General features: G+C 39.7%; 1 protein-coding gene across 1 annotated transcript in view; it reads left to right on the forward strand.

Annotated features, from left to right (window-relative positions):
• The window catches only part of SCAPER (S-phase cyclin A associated protein in the ER), a gene marked incomplete in the record, with an annotated part of 368,987 nt that overhangs the window by 216,596 nt on the left and 131,288 nt on the right, over window positions 1-21,103 (forward strand). The window contains 1 exon segment of the mRNA XM_034784768.1: window positions 8,182-8,308. Within this exon segment, the coding sequence (XP_034640659.1) occupies window positions 8,182-8,308 (127 nt within the window).

Below are 21,103 nucleotides of genomic sequence, written 5' to 3' on the forward strand. Positions count from 1 at the left end.
CCAGAGCCTGAGTTGAAGCTTCCTGGGCAGTTGACCTCATGATTTTTTCTTTTTGTAGTCAGCAAGATTAGTTCTCTGCCTTCCCTGTAAATAGAAGTTAGTACCCCATAATTAGACTTCTTTTGTTATTTTATTTTGTTTTAGGGTTTTATTTTGTTTGTTAGTAGTTAGTCTTCAGTGCTAGACACTGGTGACATGCAGCACTCCCCGGACTTTTAGCAATGCCTGTCATATGAGGTGTCTATCCCAAATAGTGACCCTTATGTGCTCTGCCTTCTCTGTCTTGGCGAGGGGCACATTAGGGAGAGGTGCGGTATTTGCCATTCTTTCAGAAAAAGAATACAGATTTCCAAAGATCTGTGCCTCAAGCAACACTTTATGAAGCAGGCCATGAGACACACCTCAGCCCCAGGACCCTCAACCAAACACCTATTGCCTACCTGCAGTCCACTAATGAGGCTGCAATGGTCTCTGACAGACCCCTAGACTCAGGCTATGTCTACACTAGCACTTTTGTCAGTATACTTATCTCGCTCCTGAGTGTGAAAAAACACCTCCCTGAGCGACATAAGTTGCACCAACAGAAGTGCTGGTATGAACGGCGCTATGGGAGCAGGAGACCCAATCCTGCTGACATAGCTCCCACCTTTTGTTAGGGGTCATTTAATTATGTCGACAGGAGAGCTCTCTCCCATCAGCTTGGAGCAGCTATATGGGAGATCTTACTGCGGCACAGCTGCATCACTACAGCTGTACCGCTGTAAGCTCTCTAGTGTAGACATGGCCTCAGTCTCTTCTCTGAGGAAGAGGTGTTGGTCTTCTTATCCAGAGCTTCCCCAAAAGAGGACTCATAAAACAAACCAGAGCTGCTCACAGTTGTAGAATTTTTTGAGGAGGAAGCACAAATCACAGAGAAGGAGATCCACCAATTCCTATACAAATCAGCCAGCTCATCCTCAGTCTGCTGTTTGGAAGCAGCACAGTTAACTTCTCCTTCAAAGAGAGCAATACAATCGTTGGCGATTTTTCTGTTATCTCCCCCCCATGCATGGGGACAGATATGCCACTTCCTCAGTGCTTGAGAGATCATAACCACAGACAAATGGATCCTAAGGACTATGAGACTGGGATATTCTATCCAATTCCTCTCACTCCCCCCTTTCCCACTCATCTCCTCTATCCCTTTTTGGGGAACCATCTCAGGGAGTCAGTGCTCCTTCAGCAAGTTCAGACTGTGCTCACTCTAGGGGCCATAGAAGAATTTCCCTTTGGCACTGTGGAAAGGGGTTTTATCCATGACTCTTTCTGATCCCCAAGTCCAAGAGAGGGTCTGAATCCCATACTGAACCTCCAAAATCTCAATAAGTTCATCATATATATAAAATTTTACATGGTTTCCCTAGCATCAATCCATCCTTCCCTACATCACAGTGCTTGTTTGCTACCCTTTCTCTCAAGAATGCCTATTTCCATGTGGCAGTGCTGCCAAGTCACAGGAAGTTTTGAGATCTGTAGCAGCGGGCCGACATTATCAATACACAGTACTTCGGTTTGGCCTGTTGTCAGTGCCGCATGTATTTACCTAGTGCCTAGTGGAGGTGGCGACCTTCTTGAGAAGAAAGGGAATTCACATCTTTACTTATCTGGATGATTGGTTGGTGTAAGGCAGATTGAAACATCAGGTACTTCTCCATGTTTAGTTCATCATCTGTCTCTTCGACTGTCTGGGACTCATTCTGAACAAGGGAAAATCCATGTTGGTCCCAATACAGAAAATTGAGTCCATCAGGGTCCTACTCAGTTCTAGGAATTCGATGGCTTGTCTCCCTCAGGACAAATTTCAAACCATTCATAAGTTGTGCATATTTCTCAAGTCACACCTTAACACTGCTGTCGGGTGTGCCTAAGGCTACTATATGTGGCCTCGTGTACTTACCTGACCCAACATGCCAGGCTGAACCTCCACATCCATCAAGATTCACTAAACAGACACCTTTAGACAAGTTGTTCTAGGTTCCTCCTGTGATCCTATGTTCACTGGATCAAAACAACATATCTCTCAGCCCCTTTCATCCAGGACAGTCATTACCAGAGCAAGAAGCAGATTTTTGTATCAATGTCCTTGAACTCTGGGCAGTTCACAAGCCCTCACTTCAAGGGCTTGTCGATCCAGAAATTGGCCAACAATACAGCCATGGTGTACTGCCTAAACAGATAGGGAGGGAGGTGATCCGATCAGCTTTGCCAAGATTGATGAATCTCTGTGACTTTGGCATCAAGAAAGACTACTACCATTGCAGCTCACTTACCTGTCTCCCAGAAACAGATTGCCGATTACCCAGGAAGGGGATTCTCCTAGAATGATGAATGGCCCCTCAAGAACAGTATGCCAAGGACCGTCTTTCAAAACTGGGGTATTCCAGCAGTCAGCCTATTTGCAACAAAAGGCAACAAGAAATGCCATCAGTTCTGTCCTCGAGTAAGTCATAATCCAGACTCGATAACCAACACATTTCTCCTGAGATGAGGATCGTGTCTCATATATGCGTTTCCCCCATTCCACAAGTTCTCAGTTTAAAACAAGATCACACCAAGATAATTCTTATCATTGCCAGTGTGATTGAGACAGCTCTGGTTCTTGGATCTTCACATTCTCTCGATTCAAACCAATGGTCTCTGCCTCCTCTCCCAAATCTGCTCTCCAAGCAACACCAATGAATGTGTCACCCAGATCTTAATAGTCTGCATCTCACAGCATGTTTGTTCAGTGGTTAGATCAAGTGGAGAAGCACTGCTCAGTATCAGTTCAGGAGATACTTCTTAACATTAGATAACAATCCACTAGGTCCCTGTACAGGTCTGTCGCATCTGACGCGCATTTAACATGCACGATTTCAGCTTTACGTGGTCGGCAAAAAAAGAGAAAAATAACAATTTTAATACTGTACTTGTAGTGCGGGCAATTCTGCCTGCTATTCAACTCAATGTAATTTTGACTATACGTGGGTTTCGCTTTATGCGCTAACCCCGGAATGGAACCCCTGCATAAGATGAGACTCACCTGTGTTTGGCTAAATGGACACGTTTTTTGATCTGGTTTACTGTTCACAGAATTCACCCAGGAAAAGCTACAATTCAAGACATTTTTTGAGTACCTGTTACACCTCAAATCCTCAGGTCTTTCTCTTGCCTCGCTGAGAGTCCACTTAGCTATCTATCTTCCATTCAAGAGAGATCTGTTTTTTTCCAGCTCCATAGTTTCTAGATTTTTTAAAGGAATTGTTTGCCTTTCTCCTTCTGTTAAAGATACAGTACCACTTTGGGACCTCAGCACTGTATTAGTAATCCACTGTAATGGATCCTCCATTTGAGCCTTTGGTGACCTGTTCTTGGCTTCACTTGTCTCAAAAGGCATCCTTTCTCATGAGATAGGAGAATGGGGACACTTCTGTCTATCATAGTAGTACATCCTATATATTATTTTTCAAAGATAAATTAGCTTTGAGGCTGCATCCAAAATGGTAAACTAAAGTTCAAATTTCATTTTTATCAGGCAATCTACTTACCTGTTGTTGTTTTTTTTGTTTGTTTTTTTCAAAAATGGCACTCAAATCTGCATCTTTTGGATGTCAGGCAAGCACTGGCCTTCTATCTATATAGTACCAAGACTTTCAGGCTGTCTTCTTGGCTTTTTGTTTAATATGCTAGCAGAATGAGAGGTCAGGCAGTTTCAGCACAGACAGTTTCCAAATGGATTAATTCCTGTATTGCAGCAGTATATGGGGTAGCAAATGCCTCTCCTTCCCAAAGACTATTGGCCCATTCCACAAGAGCTCAAGCAACCTCAATAGTTTTTCTAAGGGACATCCCCATACTATACATGTGTAGAGCTGCTATTTGGTCTTCCGTGCATACATTCATTATGCCATGACAACAGCTTCAGGATGTGATGCAAACTTTGGGAAAGCAATATTGAGTCACTGTTTAAATATACTTGGAGCCCGATCTCCTGACAGTACTACTTTTGAGTCACCTGAGTGGAATATACATGTGTAAACACTCGAAGAAGAAAATCTGGTTACTTACCTGTACTGTAACCATTGTTCTTCAAAATATGATTGCACACATGTATTCCACGACCCTCTATCCATTCCTTCTGCATTGAGTTTTGAGCCACCATAGTTCAGTGAAAAGGAATTGATGGAGGATGTGATGGCACTGCCCTCATATAGCTGTAGGAGTGGCCATGAGGAGGCATAGGGCACGTGTGCTGCACCGATAGGTACAGCTGCAGAAAACTCTCTGGCTCCAGCACACTGGGCATGCATTGCCAGCGTGCATCACCTGCGTGGAATACATATTTGCACCCACATCTCAAAGAACAACAATTACAATACAGATAAGTAAGGGTTTCTTCCCTTTTTTGCAATATCATTTTTGTGTTGCTCTAATTTAGGCTATTTCCTCACTGTATTATCCACCAAAGAAAAATATTTAATATGAAACAGAGTTTATCCAAATATAATTAATCAAAGCCGTTCTTTGCTATAAATATAAGATGTGTTCTACTTTGACTTGCCAGAGCATTCCAAAAAAAAAAAGATTTAGTGTGGTAGCAAAACTGTCAATAAAACTGGAAAATAGTTCCCCAGTTCGGAAATAAAGGTCTCGGCTTCATTCCAATATGTCTATATATAAAGACCACAGTATGTACTTTACAGTGAATGGCTGTTATCGTGTCACAAGATTCAGTTCCACTGACATTCTGCTACAGTTACATCTATAATCAAAGTAAGGACCTTGGTATCTCTCACTGCTAATGACACAATCCTTGCTATACTTGGTCCTCATCCCTGGTAGATGCTCCTTCAACCAACTTTTTCAAGTTCTTTTTGAACATTGTTCTGTAGTGTTTATTCGCAATAGACCAGATTTCGCCTCCCTAGACCCAGATGCTTTGGAGGGGACTTTTTGCAGGTCAGTGTGAGATAAGGAAAATCAGGGACCCTGCAGAACTCCTAAACACCACATTGCAGGAAAGATGGGGGTGGAGCTGGAGACTCTTTGATCTAGTGTTTTCAAAAATCAAGGAACTTTCTTTGTATCTGTTAATGTAACTTTTAAGATAAGATTTCTTGTGTGTGTGTGTGTAAGTAAAGGAACATTACGGTTATTTAAAAGTATAGAAGAAAAAGAGTTAAGGTAGATAAGTATTTAATTACACTCACAGTTTATACAGTCTCTTAATTAAATGTATATATGTAAAATATCATATTGCATATTCCAAAAACAATCTTAACTCTTCCATTATATACCCTTCTACAATCCATCTTTCAGAGAGACAGATACTATAATATCCGCAACTTACGAATTTTTTTAAAATTGAGGAAATAAGTCGGTTCCAGTGCACAGATTGGATGGGCATCGAAAAATACAATAAACATTATTCAGACGATACATTTAACTTAGAAATTGTTGTTGTTAATAATAGCCATACCTTTTTGGTTCAGTCTTTATAAAAAGGTCAAAGTCAATATAATCCAAAAAGAGAAGAAAAATTCCTATTGTCAAACATGCAATCTAACATTAAAACTGACCAGCATTTCCAGTAAATAAAGATCATTCCAGATGAAACAAATTAGCATGAGTCAGTGCCCATCGTTTTTGGCTGGAGGGAAAATAGCTGAATAATGAGCAAATCTGCTCCAGCGATAGATAACGTTCTAGTTTCTTAGTACGCCAAATTATTAATGTTTAATTAAAGCATTTATACAGACTCACATTGATATATATCAATATAATGGTGTGAAAATCTTTGTATTGCCAGGTGCACACAAAAAGGTCTTTCCAACTCAGGAAGGAAGCAAGGGAACTTGTCAACAGAGGTGGCAGTTTAATATTATAATTAAGGCTACGATTTTGTCACAGAGGTCGTGGAAGTCACAGAATCTATGATTTCCAGAGACTTTTGTGACTTCATCCCGCAGTGGCTGGAAGCTCCGAGCCACCCTGGGCGCCCCCCACCTTAGGCACTCCAAGCCACCGCAGGCGGTATGGGGACTCCACAGCTGAGCTCCCTGTTTTGTGTCAGATATTTTTAGTAAAAGTCCGGGACAGGTCACGAGCTTCCATGAATATTTCTTTATTGCTCATGATCTGTCCCTGACTTTTACTAAAAATATCCATGATGAAATCTTAGCCTTAATTATAATTATTCAGTAAGACCTTTTTCACTTCCCTCTAATTCTTGTCCTTGCATTGAGCAGTATCTTAGGTAATGTTAAGTACTCTGGACAATGATGTCTGATCTACACATAGATGTAGATAAAACACACACACACACTTTCTCATCGAAAGAGGCTTTAAGATTTGCCATATAGAAAAATGAGGCTTTATCATCTTTATCCACCAAATTCTCTAAGAGCATCAAAGTCCCTTCTTTTGGCCTGCATGGCTGACCTCAGATCTTACTCCAATTTGATTTCTGCTCTTTTTATACTACCTGCAGCAAGCAGAATTCCATCTTGCTCTCTCAGATCAGACAGAGTTGTGATTATGATGCTTCTCTCTTTTTAATGAAGTTTTATGGGCTTTCCTCATGGGAATGCAGTAGTTATTTTCAAATAGATCTTTATTTAGATTCAGAAATCTTGCAGATTTTCTAGAAGATAAAGTAAGTCTGAATCACCTTCCGCTAAAACTGCCTAGACTTCTTACATTTGTAGATCTTATTTGGTTTTCTAAGTATGGGCTGCAGCCATTCTGCCTTTCACTAATTTTGTAACCTGCTTGTGTTGTTCAGTCATGGTATTTAATTAATGAGATTTGCAGTCCCAAATCCTACACTTTTTCTTCTTTTTTCCATCTTTGCTCCTAGTTTAGTAAGTACAGAAGAAATTCTTTCAATTTTATTTTTCACAGAGGGCATGGCAGTGTAGAGAATATCTTGTTTGGACTTAACCCACTGTTAGCATTCCTTTCCCAGAAAAATCCTCTGGCTGAAGGTCAGCAGGTCCAGCTGACCAGATGCTAACAAGTTCTAGGCTCAAAGAAATCCTGATGATCATTTTTATTTTTACTTTTATTGGGCATTTTAACTCTCCAGATTCACAGTCATATGAAGTCTTTTTATATATTTATTTACTTAACTGTTTTTCAGTGAAAGAAATAAAAAATACCACCTTCCACTGATTAAGCAGGAGCTCTCCCTGCTTAGACCTTGCCCCCATTTAGAATATTTTTAAAATAATTAACTACAAATGATCTTGATCTAGATTCTACAGACATGCTGATTCCCTTTTCAACCTTCTGGTACTAGTTAAGATCATCTTCCCTTTCCTGTCATTCTACCCATGCCACCCCCACAGTGAATGTTTCCTGGCTCTCCCTTCCCCCACTCATGATGTTCAGACTCCTTGTGATCAATTTCAAGGTCCTGCATAACTTCCTTCATTACTTATCCCTACTTGTTTCTTATGTCATCCTCCCACATTCATGCTGCTCCACCAATGAAACCAGCTCCATCCCACCTTATCTCTATATATGCCACAGCTACCACCACACTTTCTTTTTTACCTCTAATGAATGGAATGCCATTCCTAAACTGGTCTATAAAGCCACTGCACTCTCTTCATTTCAGTCTCCCCTAAAAACCCACTTCTTAAAAAACTAGTTAAATCATCTACTGTTCTATGCCCTTTACTCTTCTCCTGAGTGAATTGCTCATCTGTGTGGAGGGAGATAATTGAATGCTGGGAGGAGGAGGCAAAAGAATACTGGAACTGAAGCTGGGAAAGACAAATTGGTTGAATTGTGGAGGAAGGATGCAGGGAATTAACTGTGATTGACTTAAAAAAGACAACAGCAGCAGCAAACAAACAGGTGACTAATAAGTGCTTATGATTGCCCTAATCTCTTTACTTGCATGTGGCCTCACTTCCCCCTTTCTTCCTCTCCTTGTCCTTTTTAGAGTGTATTCTTTCTAGACTGGGGCTGTTGTCTTCCTCTGTGGTGCACATTTTGGATGCTACTGCAATATGAGTAATAATACCTGTATGTAGATTTTTCTTAATTGTTTTAATCAAATTGAGACTCAAAGTTTCAGTAGGTATCTTTGAAATTTTACTTGAATGTAACTTTTTTCTCTTTTAACTCACTTTTGTCTTTTGTTTAATGTTGAAGGTTGCAGCGATTAGCAAAAGATCTTCTAAAGCAGTTCCAAGTACAGGATAGCAGTTCATTGGCAAACAACAAGGTTTCTGCTCTGGACAGGACTTTAGGAGAGATTTCTCGTATTCTGGAAAAAGAGGTATTATTTATTACATAATTAACTCATGGAATGCACAGCTTAGTTGGAATCGGGAAAGCATTCAACATGTATGTACATGAATATAGGAGTTATAAACATTCCTACTTCAGGAGGTTAGGAAGAAACTTTCCATATAACCTAGTTGTTACATAATTGACCATTCTGGAGATTCCAGCTCCTTCCCCAGATGCATCTGATACTGACCAGATGCTCTTCATAAAAAAAAAAAAAAAAAAAAAAAAACTTTTTACTATAAAAGAAGTTACAGCAAACAAAACATGACTTTACAGAAAAACTATAATTTGATTTTTTTTTCTTTTACTGTTTAAACAGATTTTTCCAATAAACCTGAGATACAGGGAGTACATTTCTCCCCTTTTCTTAATTTTGTGAAAGTCCCCGCCCTTTTTTAACAGATAAATTAAAGACCACCACTGCACACGTGATTCATATGTACAGTGATTTTCTCTGGTTATTAGATGAAGATGAATATTGTTTTTAGTTTTGGATAGCAACAGGATTACATAAGCTTTCTGTGGTTTATCAGTAACTTTAGACATGTGTATGCTGTTACCACAAGTAAACGAAGTTTAAACAGATGGATTTGACATGGATTTTTTCCAGTTGCTTTTCCTGATATTTTAGAATACTGCCAGATTTAAGTAGGGAGCCAGCTGCAAGTCTTATGAACCTGAATAAGTAACTTCATATCTGCCAAAATCTATAAGTTGATGGAAGTTAGAGAAGCAAAATTTTCTGTGACCCATGTCACAAAGTGTAATATTATGTTATATTAAATTGTGGCAAATATTCCTTCACTTCAAGTTCATTCAGATTCCACAAATGCTCAAATAACGATATTTAAGTCCTGTAGAAGTCCTCCACTCAGTGCTTGTGCATACCAACCATGACAATTATGGATTGCCAGTCACAAATATAGACTAAGGAAAGAATGTGGCCTAAATTCTTAGATATACCTGTTATCCTCTGAATGCAGCTGCGGGGGCTGAATAGCCAGCCACGACTCTTTGATTGTGAGGCCAGTTCTGCACTGGTTATAACCCCAACATAGGGTAGAGCAGCCTTGGCTGTGGTGCTGTTTGAGGTATTTGAATTCTACTGTTGGCAGGTTATTGCTCCCTTTTGTGCTCTCACTCTGCCCCCCACAGCTGCACCAGCTTGCAATCATTTACATCAGGAGAATCCTTAGCTAGGAAAATTCAGCAGCTCTCTGGCTTATTTACATTGCCAGACTGGCACAGAAGGTTCCAAATAAATGAGAAATCTAGCCTTGTAAATCTTTTGTTCCCTTAACCTGTATATATTTCAAATGATCATGTTACTTTCACAATAAGCTTTCAGATTCACTGGTGGACTTGTGTTTTTACTTTTTTAGCACAGCAATTCTCAAACTCACAACATTCAGTTTAGAGTAGTTAGTATCTTTTAAGCCTCTCTCATTTTCCTCCCTCTTGTCCATTTTTGAGAAGCAATTAATACAATTATTACATTGCCATAGGAATGGTTGCCATTTGTGTTTCCTTTCCCATCATGTTAGAAGGTTAAAATGACATCATGCTGCCTATATTACCAAGTATAGTGGCTCACAGAGCTCAGGAACAGACTGCTTGGGTAAACAGTACTGAGTGATGGTTTTCAGCAAAAAGGAAAAAAACATTTATGTTGTTATTGCTGTCAAAGTGAAATTGAAGTATGGTTTATATTGCTACTGATACTCGCAAGCTAAGAAGGAAGTATCCCATTTCTTATTAGAAATGTTACAAAGAACTGAAGTTTGAAGAGTTCTCTTTAGTTTGCCTTTTTTTTCTTTGTACTTGAAGTGAAAATTTTCACTGGTTGAAATAGTACATTCCAGTTAAATAATTTGCCTATATCTTCTTTTAGAGCCTATCCAAAATACACTGAAGTCAGTAAGTGTCTTTCCATTGATATCAGTGGGCTTTGGATCAGGCACTTGGAGAACATGGGCCAGTTCTCCTCTCCCTTGCATCATGTGTAGTCCTTTACACCTCTGCAAAATGAGTGCAGAGTAAAATACTGTCAAATCAGCACTTTGCACAGGTATTAATAAACATACAAAGTGCAAAGCAGTGAAGTCTCAGACCTGATATGTTGGGTTGGTGTTTTTGGGAGGGGTGAGGTGTTCCTCTTCCGCTGGCAAGCCTTTTATGTTTCCCTTGTGTTTTACTGCATGCTATATGTGGCACATTGCAATGTAAGTCACCATTCTACAGCATAAGTAATGGCACTTATGTTAGCCAAATTTTGTCTTAACACCTTCTGCAAACCCATTGAAGCCAATGGGCGTGATTCTTATTTACATTGACCGCTTTACACAACTCTGGCAGTGTAAAAGTGCCTTAAATGGATGGAAATGCCCCATATAATATCCACAGTGCAGAGAGCTCCCCTGGCTGGTATAAAACTAGAAGAGGGGCTCTACAGTTGACCTAACCCCAGGTATAGGGGTTAGGTCAGGGTGTGAAGGGGGGCATGGCTGAAATTCCATATACTGTGGTTATTTTCTGATTTCCAGAGCCTGTAAGAGGCCATGGGAAGCAGAGAGTAAGTTGGAGCAGCCTTGAGGTTACTCCAACTTATGCTGGGGACCAGGCAAGCTCCTGAATGACCCCAGAGTACAGGGAGCACAAAGGTGACTTAAATTTACCTTTAATTACCCCTTCATTCCTGCCCCAACCACAGGACTGGAATAACTGAGTATCAGACCCAATGGGGTTTCCTGGACTGTATGACAGGAAGGAATTTAGCCCATTATTTCCATTATTATGGTGGTAGTAGGTATCTTGGGAAATCCTGTGTCAGCTTTGTGATGGTACATTGTTTCATGACTGTGTTATAGGTTGAAAGAGAGACAAGGTATGTGAGGTAATATCTTTTATTGGACCAAATTCTGTTGGTAAAAAAGAGAAGCTTTCAAGGTTACACGGAGATCTTCTTCAGGTCTACAGCAATGTTGCACAGTATAGGTAGAAATGCTTTTTTTTTATTTAATAGCTACAGTAGAATCAATCATTTTGTCGAGGGTTCTTGTAGCATGGAAATTGCAATACAATCTGTATTCACATAAGTGATTACTCAAAAATAGAAGATAGTAGGCCAAATTCTGTTCTCAACTACACTGGTGTGAATAACTTCAGTGGGAGTTTGAGGTATTCAATAGCTCTCAAGGTCAGGCTGTTATTCAATAAGTTCCAAAAGTGGATATCATTAGTGCAATTAATAGTACCCTCTTCCATTAACTCATGGTGTAAGGGAGAAAAAAAGAATTCTTTAAACAATCAATATAACTTTTATAACTCAAAAGCTTATTTTGATTTGATCCAATATTATATAAGATGAATCATAGTTTTAGCAATTCTAGTTTAATTATTGTATAAAAGAAATTGAACTCTTCTGAACTAAGAAGAAATTGAATTCTTCTGATAAAAGGCAAGCAAGCATATATTACATATCTGTGTTCTAGAGTGCTCCATTTGAACCAATGCTGCATATATATTTACCAGGAGAATATAGTTTATCTTTGCTCTATTTAGCATTGGTGCCAATCAGATAATGGAATAGTAGCTATAGTTGTTTTCAAGAAATATTGCAAACATACGCTTTAAATGATGTTTTGAAAATGAGGCCATTACTCACGGCAAAATTTGGTTTGTTTTCTATATTTCGCCCTTATCATACTTAAGGATCTACACTGTAATTATAGAACTGTAAAGAGCATGAAGTCTCTTTCTCTTACCACTGCTAATTTTGCTATATTGCAATAAATTAAATAATAACAACAATCAAAAATAAATGTGCATAAATTTTCCTCCGATCAGTGTCTCAAACAGATTCATTGTGAGTCATTTCACTACAGTTGATATCTTATAGCAATTATGTATTTCTTATTTTACATAACTACTTATATTAGTGGTAGACCATGAAACCAATTTGAGGGAAACAAATTAGCAGTTTATTTAAATATATTTGCTTATAAAAGAGTAAGATTCAGTAGATGATGATTTCATTGAAAGTGCATATTATATAATACATATATATACGTGTGTGTATATGTGTGTTTGTGTGTTAAGTTTATAATACAATAGGATTCTATTTTCTTACACATGCATATGGGGTTTATATGAGCAATGTCCATTAATGATGATTATCTATGTGAAATCCATAAATTTCCCACAAATTTCTGCAGATATGTTGGCAAATAGATACCTTAGGTGGGAGGAAAAAATCACACACAGGACCTAGCAATATAAAATGTGGGCAGTGTTTCATGCTGTGTTGAGGAAAGTTGCTACTTAAGGTCCAAATCATGACCCAGCTTACTTGGTGATACAAAGTTGTAAGGGCTTGCTCCACAGAGGAACTCAGGCATTGCAACGCTCAGCATTGCCACACCTAACTGTTAGGTGCCTAGAAAGTCAGTGGGACTCACAAAGCTTGAGTTAGGCACTCAGACTCCATGTACAGTAAATGGAGGGAGATAGGCGCCTAAGAATGGGATTCACAAAAGCTGGCACACTAGGTGGCTCCCCACTAAGATAGCCAATGATGGGAAGAGTAGATGGAGCTTTGATTCTGCTCCCTCTCTCTCCAGTCGGCAGCATAGTATAAGCCAAGACAGTTTGCTTCCTCCCTAAAGGAAACAGGGAATCCAGGACAGTGATGAACCCTTCCTGGGCTGCTGCAGAGGCTCAGAGCAGATCATGTAGTCATTAGCCCCAAATGGCAAAGTTTATAGTGAGAATCTGCCAAGCACACATCCCAAAGAAAACATTAACAAAGTGTTGTTACAGTGAAGACACAACGATCATACATACTCCTATTTAAAGAAATATCAAGTGATATATAATATGTCCTAAGACATTTCTCCTAGAATATTATCTTAAAAGCTGAATTATTTTATATGAAGTACGAGTACAGTTCTAATAAATACAATCATAATAAATTGGCTGTTAACCATTTGCATCACCGAGCCTGACAGTAAAAACAAGTGGTAATATTTTGAAGAATACAAAGAAAATGTAACATAAAAATAGGCTATGGAATTTACAATACTTTGTTCAGAAGGAGCTTGTATGGTTTTGTAGAATACAACCATATACACATAAAGGTTTTCTTAATATCTTTATGCTGTATGTTAAGTACCATTAATGGGATCTGTAAAGAGTAGAACATTTCTGCGGGTTCCATAATTCTTATTCTTAAAACATGGTCTTTAAACTACTTAAAATAAAAAGTGATTTCCAATGTAAGTATGTCAGTATCACTGAAATATTTGTGAGCCCATCATCGTTCTAATAGCACAAACAAATAATCATGGTACAAAAAAACCCAGCTCCCTTCTCCACAGTTTGCATATCTTCTTTCAGATGTAATCATCCAGACGTGTGCGTGTGTGTGGTGGACGTGGAACTGCTGTATAATAATAAGGGGGTTGGGAGAATCCAGGCAAAGATTGCTGTTAGTATGATTTGTCATTTACAAATTATACTCTAACTCTTTATTATTCTCTTCTGTCCTCGGGTGAATATTAATATTATCAATTCAGTCTTTAGATATATTTTTACCTTGGCCGTTTAGAGAAAGGAACAGTTTTCATTTTGATTTATATTTTTTAACTGCAGAAAAGGTAAGATTTAAAAACTTTTAACTAGGGAGAAAATGGAAAGTTTTATACCCTATATCTTAAGAAAATAATATTTCCTTTTGTGCAAAACTAAGTTCTGTGTTCCATCCAAACACTTCTGAATTTATTCCAATCAGATTTACTGAACCCTATATGTGAGAGTATTATTCATAGCCCTACTAGTTAAGAGTAGCTGGGAAGTGATGCATTTAAAAATCCATGAGAAGAAATGAGTGGTGTTGAGATTTGGACCTTACATAATAAATTTTAAAAAATTGTTGGGACACTTGGGATCTCAGCTACCCTACCAGCAGTAGTAACTTCAGATGTCAAAGAAGTGAATTCCAAAAGCTAATGACTAATTCAATTTCTGTAAATGCGTGGTGTTTTTAAAATATTGATTCTGCTGTTCTCTGGCAGCAGCTCTCTCTCTGCTATTGCTGGAATTGGAAGGAGTACACATCCAGCAGCGTCATCGTGATACTGATTTTTCCTGAGTGGGGAACTAGCCGCCAGCTGCATGTTTTTGCTGTAGCGCAGAGCCTGATGGCAATATGCCAACTCCTGTGTTTCTTGTTATTAAAACAATGCTTTAAAATTATACAAATATACCAGATTGCAGGATACTTGCTGCCTCAGTGGATCGGATGACATATGGAGCCTTTCAGCAGTTAGGCACTGGTTGAAACTGGGCTCCATGTCAGTAGTAACTATCAGAATGCTGTTCAGTGGCCTTTGTGGATGGATGCAGTCCTGTTTTGTCCACATACGCAAAAGCCACAAACACCACAATTGGCCATAATTGCCCTCCATATCGATAGCTATTTTTAATTTTATAGCCTCTATTTCTTTTGCATTCATAAACAGTACCAAGCCAACCAGTTTAGGTTAGTGCATGGGGAGAATCATTATGGCAGTGTGAAAACAAAGGAAAATCTATCAATAATGTAAATGTAGTGAAAATAGCACTTTTCTTCCTGTGGCAATATTGGCAGCAGCATATCAGAGTAATGGCATTAACTTAGGCAGATTTTTCTCAACTCATGGTATGAAATACTTTGTCTGCTTGATAAGTTGCAGTTGTGCATATATGAATAACATTTGCTTCCTTCACCCCAAATAAACAGGGTTTGTACAATGAACTTGGTGTTTGTGTGTGTGAGAGATGGTGCATTTGGTAGTGTCAAAACAACTTTTACATTTGATGAAGTAGCAGCATTTCCTCATAGATGCAGACCTTGCTACCATTATGCATGCTACCTCTAGATTGGACTACTGTAATGTGCTCTACATGAAGCTAGTGTAGATTGCAGAGGCCTGCTTGCTAGTGGATCATCTCGCCATGAGCATACAATACCAGTCAGGACCAGCTCCAGGGTTTTTGCCGCCCCAAGCGGCGCAAAAAAAAAAAAAAGCCGCGATCGCGATCTGCGGTGGCAGTTCAGCGGGAGGTCCTTCGCTCCGAGCGGGAGTGAGGGACCATCCGCCGAATTGCCACCGAATAGTTGGACCTGCCGCCCCTCTCCGGAGTGTCCGCCCCAAGCACCTGCTTGGCAAGCTGGTGCCTGGAGCCGGCCCTGATACCAGTGCTCGGTGATCTGCACTTGCTGCCTATTGGCTTCCTCACAGGGCTTTTTTGATTTTACCGCTTTTTTCATTTTAGTATCTCTGTAGAATTCATTGTTTTGTAAAATGTGTGCTCTCTTTTGATCAAAGTACTTCTCATATTCATTGCAAATTTCAATATACTTACAGTAGTTGGATGCAAATGTAGAGAAACAATTTTCCTGAGAGTTCTGAGTGTTATTGACAAGTGAGGGCAATAATCCTCCTTTTTTTTAGGCAACCAACTATGAACCAGATAATGGGTGCAAAAGAATTTTTGAACTTCCACTACTTTGGAATGGAGATGATGTTAATGAGATACTGAAAGTCTATAGGGACTTAAATTATCATCACAATTGCATATCCGTGAGGATGATGCCTCTGAATGTGTCCTACTTGGAGAATCATCACCTGACGGCATTATATTTATCAGCTGATTTTGCATTTACTACAGTTACAATAAGAAACAGCCACCTAAGGCCAATCTACACTCCTACCTAATGACAGGTTTCAGAGTAGCAGCCGTGTTAGTCTGTATCCACAAAAAGAAGAACAGGAGTACTTGTGGCACCTTAGAGACTAACAAATTTATTAGAGCATAAGCTTTCGTGGACTACAGTTCCATATGTTCCATTCTATATGCATCCGAAGAAGTGGGCTGTAGTCCACGAAAGCTTATGCTCTAATAAATTTGTTAGTCTCTAAGGTGCCACAAGTACTCCTGTTCTTCTTACTACTACCTAAGTTGATCTAACTTACATCACTCAGGAAAAAGTTACCCACGTGAGCAACGCAAATTACAGTGACTTAAGCATTATCCACATCGGCACTATGTCGATGGGAAACGCTGTCCTGCCAACATAGCTTCCACTTCTCGCGGAGATGGAGTAATTATGCTGATGGAAGAGCACTCTCCTATCGGCTTAGAGCGTCTTCACCAGACGTGCTACAGAGGCGCAGCTGTACCAATGTAGCGCTTCTAGTGTTGACCTGCCCCTAGTGAATTCAACCCTGTGCATAACTAAAAACTGGAAAAATAAGATGAGCAAACCAACTTGATATAAAATCTTATCAGTTATCCTGCTACCTTTCAGAAATAGCTACATTCTAAGAAACCAAGCCTCCTCCCAGTTTACACTCCACTTACTTCAGTATCCATTCATCCACTCCCCAATCTCTTCAGTATCCACTGATATTTGATTTTATCTACTATCCACTACTCCTTTCTCCAGTCAACAATATCTCCTCGTGCTCCCCTTCCCCTCTAATGCCAAGGCAGTTCTGTAACTTTATTGTTGTTTCTTAATAGGCCCAGCAAGAACCTTGATATTCACATCATTTCACTTTTAACTTTTTAGAATGTGTTCTTTCACAGATTGAAATTAGAGTCTACTGTTTATAATTTAAAAAATTTTAATTATGTTCTTATGTGACTACTTCAGATATAGAAGTTCTAAAAATGAAAAAAATCTTCAAAAGTTTACTGGGGTTTTTCCCCTCAGAAAAATGGGTTTTTCACAGTAGGAGTTAAGGCGTTAAAGTTGATTTTTAAAGTCCTAATTAGCCTGGATCCTGCCTGCCAGACAGATTGCATCTTTTCCTGTGCAATAATGATGTATATAAGATCAGCATAAGCCCTTGAACTGGAACCTATTTTGGAGGAGGCTGTGGCAGAACATTCACCAAGAGCAGGGCCGGCTCCAGGCACCAGCCTTCCAAGCATGTGCTTGGGGCAGCACCTGGAGGGGGGCGGCGCTCACCCGGGGAGAGCAGAGCCACGGTGGGCTCGCCGCCCTCCCCCGGCGCTCCAGCCGGTCGGGGAGAGCAGGGCCCCGGACAGGCTCTCCTCCCGGCGCTCCGGTCGGTTGGGGAGAGCAGGGCCGCGGCCGGGCTCGCCGCCCTCCCCGCGGTGCTCTGGCCGGCCGGAGAGAGCGGGGCCACGGCTGGGCTCGCCGCCCTCCCCCCAGCGCTCCGGCCGGCCGGGGAGAGCGGGGCAGCCCTCCCCCGGCGCTCTGGCTGGTCGGGGAGGGCGGGGCCCCGGCCAGGCTCACCGCCCTCCCTGTGGTGCTCCGGTCGGGAAGAGCGGGGCCCCGGTCGGGCTCGGCACCCTCCCCTGCCGCACTCCCCGCCAGAGGGGGGAAGGGGGGCGGCGGGCTGGAGGCTTTTTTGCCTGGGGCGGCAAAAAAGCCAGAGCCAGCCCTGACCAAGAGTGCCCCTTGACTTCAGAATTCAGTCCCGAATCTGCTCTGAAACAGCACAAATGTGTCAACTTTTCAGGACATGCTTCAAAGCTTGTCTTTTTTGAATAGGCCTTTAGGGGAAGGTTGAAGGTGTGTGATGGGGGGATTTTGTGGTGGAATCTAAGTGATGGGGAGATTTTGTTATGCAATGTGTATTTTTGCTGACTAATATTATGTATGGGGGGGAAGCTTTTCTGTTTTCATTGTTGTGGACAGTTTTTATTGTAGATAGCATGGTGTCTAGAACCATAGGCTTTTTTTATATTGTTTAAATCAAAATAAAGTAATAAGCATAAATTCTCTTCCACAGAATCCTATGTCCTATTACACAGTTTTCTACTCCCTCTGGACAATATTGTTCAAGAGATCTTCCAGCAATAGAATACACTGTATATGCTCTCCCACCAATCCTTAGAAAATATCACTTGTGAGAGGCAGTTTGCTTTTTCACATCTGTAGTCATAGAGAAAAAAAACTAAGTGTCTCACTTTGCTGTACACCATGCAGACTGCGGGCCAGCTGTTGCCCAATATAATCAACACAGAGCAAAAATTATATCATATCTTCTTATTAGGGTCATGTTTATCTAAATAGTGAAGATTGACTGTGATACACACACATTTTTAAATCAACCGTTCCTCACAGTATTTTACTGTTTACTTTGAGCTGATTAACAAGTTTAGTAGTTTTCTTGAAACAGTTTATGCCATGTTCTCAGTTTCAAATTTTTATCATAAGAAAAATCCATTTACTGTCACTTCCTTTCAAACTGTAGGAGTCTGATCATTGTCTTACGAATATGAACGATTCCACGATATTTCTGTGTGTTTGTCAGGTGCTTAGTACTATGCGGCCTTCGGATGCTCTTGCATAATAATAACCAGTAATTATGTTATTGCATGCAACCTTTCATCTTTAGGAGTTTCCTGAAAATGTTCTTTAAAAAGACACATGAAGTACAATTAAACATCGATTATTAACTCTGTATAATGTTTTGTTGCTAGTAGGCTCTACAATGGGGAAAGGGGAAAGAAAAGATAAATTTGGTGGAGTTAATAGGCAAGGCCTCATTTTTTTTCTTTTTCTAGGCATTACCCTGCCACCAGTGAAGTCTCATTATTTCTGAGTGTCCTAATCAATAGGGTCATGAAAGATTGATTTCGGTAGCTGTCAGTGTGTTTATGACACAGATCATATATAGTCATTTATAGAAGTAGGCTGTAATTCTCTTGTTAACTTGTGAGTCAAGAAATCAGCGGACACATCTTGCATGTCAGTGGGTGGTGAAAAGAATCTTGATGGTGTCAGTCATTGACTGAGAGGAGGAGACTGACACTGTTAATTGAATTTCCCCAGGGAGCATAAAAATATACCTTGATGTAGGGGGAGGAGTGAGGGAGTGGGAACCACACAAGCTGTCAGTGTGTGTGAGCTGGTTACATTGATTTACCTTTGCTAATGGTCTGGGTTGGATAAAAAATTGCCCTAAGGGAGGACAGAGTTCACTACAATAGCTCCTTGCCACTTACTAAAAGTCTTTCAGACTTACAAGTAGCGACATAAAAAAATAGTAAAATAAAATAGTTCTCACAAAGCCCTTTAAAGGCATAGTATAAACAGTTTTCATGCTGAATGTTTCTTCTGCTAGCAGTTCATATTGATTGAAAGAATATATGTTCAAGGGAATCAGTGCTGTATTTCAAGCTTAGTATTCAAACAGGTAGCTTCTTAAATGCTTTTTCTTCACTTTAAAAAGTAACAATGAGGGCAAAAATATTCTTATATAATTTCACCACTGAAATAAAGGATTTTTTAAAACCATTTAAATAAAACTTTCAGCTGCTATTATTTTAGGTAATAGTAAATAAGTAAAATGCAAGAATCTTTCATTGATTTTTGTAATATTCTGGAGAATGTCTCAATATCATTACGCCATTTAAATTTTTCCTTACTTTCTTTTTTATTAAATTATATCATATTTTAAACCATATCCAGTACAATATTTATAAGCCACTAGGAGGTAAAGACATTCACTAAAGCAAAAACAAATATATATCGCTCTTTCAGCTGCAGTATAATGTGGATCTGCTTGCATCAAAATTGTGTGACTTTTGTAGCATGTTAATATGAAGTTAACTTGTATGATGCAGAACTTCTGAATACACAGAAAGGTACATTAAATGTATGTGAAATCTCAGTACTCTACTAAAAAAAAGTGTATATGTGTATATGCTTTCTCCAGCTATGAATCACAAAAGTAAAACCTAAACTTAAAGGGTGCTAAAGAATAAACTTATGACTTATAAAGTTTTTACTGGATATAACCAGCTGGATATAACCAGCATTTACTGGATAGCTGCCTCATTATACTAGATATTTTCAGTGCTCCTCTGTGCTGCTTTCTGTAAATAACATCTAACAAAACTCAAAATTCTAAAAATCGCTGTATGTTCCTAACTTTTCATCCCAAAGTTTCATCCAGTGAAAAAGAGCTAGGAGAGTAAAGTTACCAGTCACTATATCAGGAGTTCTCAAACTGGGGGTCAGGACCCCTCAGGGGGTTGCGAGGTTATTACATGGGGGGTCGCAAGCTGTCAGCCTCCACCCCAAACCCTGCTTTGCATCCAGCATTTATAATGGTGTTAAATATATAAAAAAGTGTTTTTAATTTATAAGGGGGGTCGCACTCAGAGGCTTGCTATTTGAAAGGGCTCACCAGTACAAAAGTTTGAGAACCACTGCACTACATAAACAAACTGTAACACTCAGACTATATAGACCATAATATTATTGGAAGGCAATTCACAGTTTTTATGCATATTCACATCCTGACTGGCAGAAACTCTGGGGAGAAATTATATAAGCATCAGTCTCTCTCTCTCTCTCTCTCTCTCTCTCTCTCTCTCTCTCTCTCTCTNATCTCTCTCTCTCTCTCTCTCTCTCTCTCTCTCTCTCTCTCTCTCTCTCTCTCTCTCTATATATATATATATATATATATATATATATGTGTGTGCATATAAACATAAAAGAAAAAACACAGTAATGGACACAATAAAGGCAATAACAAATAAGGCTGGCTTGAGGTTGTGTGCAGCCCCCAGTAAACAGTAATATGTGGCCCCTCACACCCTTCACAACATCTTGGAAACTATATCAAGCTTAAGCTCTCCTTCTATCAAGGGCCCCCTAAAATCACCAGTTTAGCTGATGCCAAAGAATAAATTCCAAAGCCCACTGAGATATAATTGACATTTGAGACCCCATAGACTAAAATGTCTCTCTCAT

The sequence above is a fragment of the Trachemys scripta genome, chromosome 10, assembly GCF_013100865.1.
Source record: "Trachemys scripta elegans isolate TJP31775 chromosome 10, CAS_Tse_1.0, whole genome shotgun sequence".
NCBI lineage: Eukaryota > Metazoa > Chordata > Testudines > Emydidae > Trachemys > Trachemys scripta.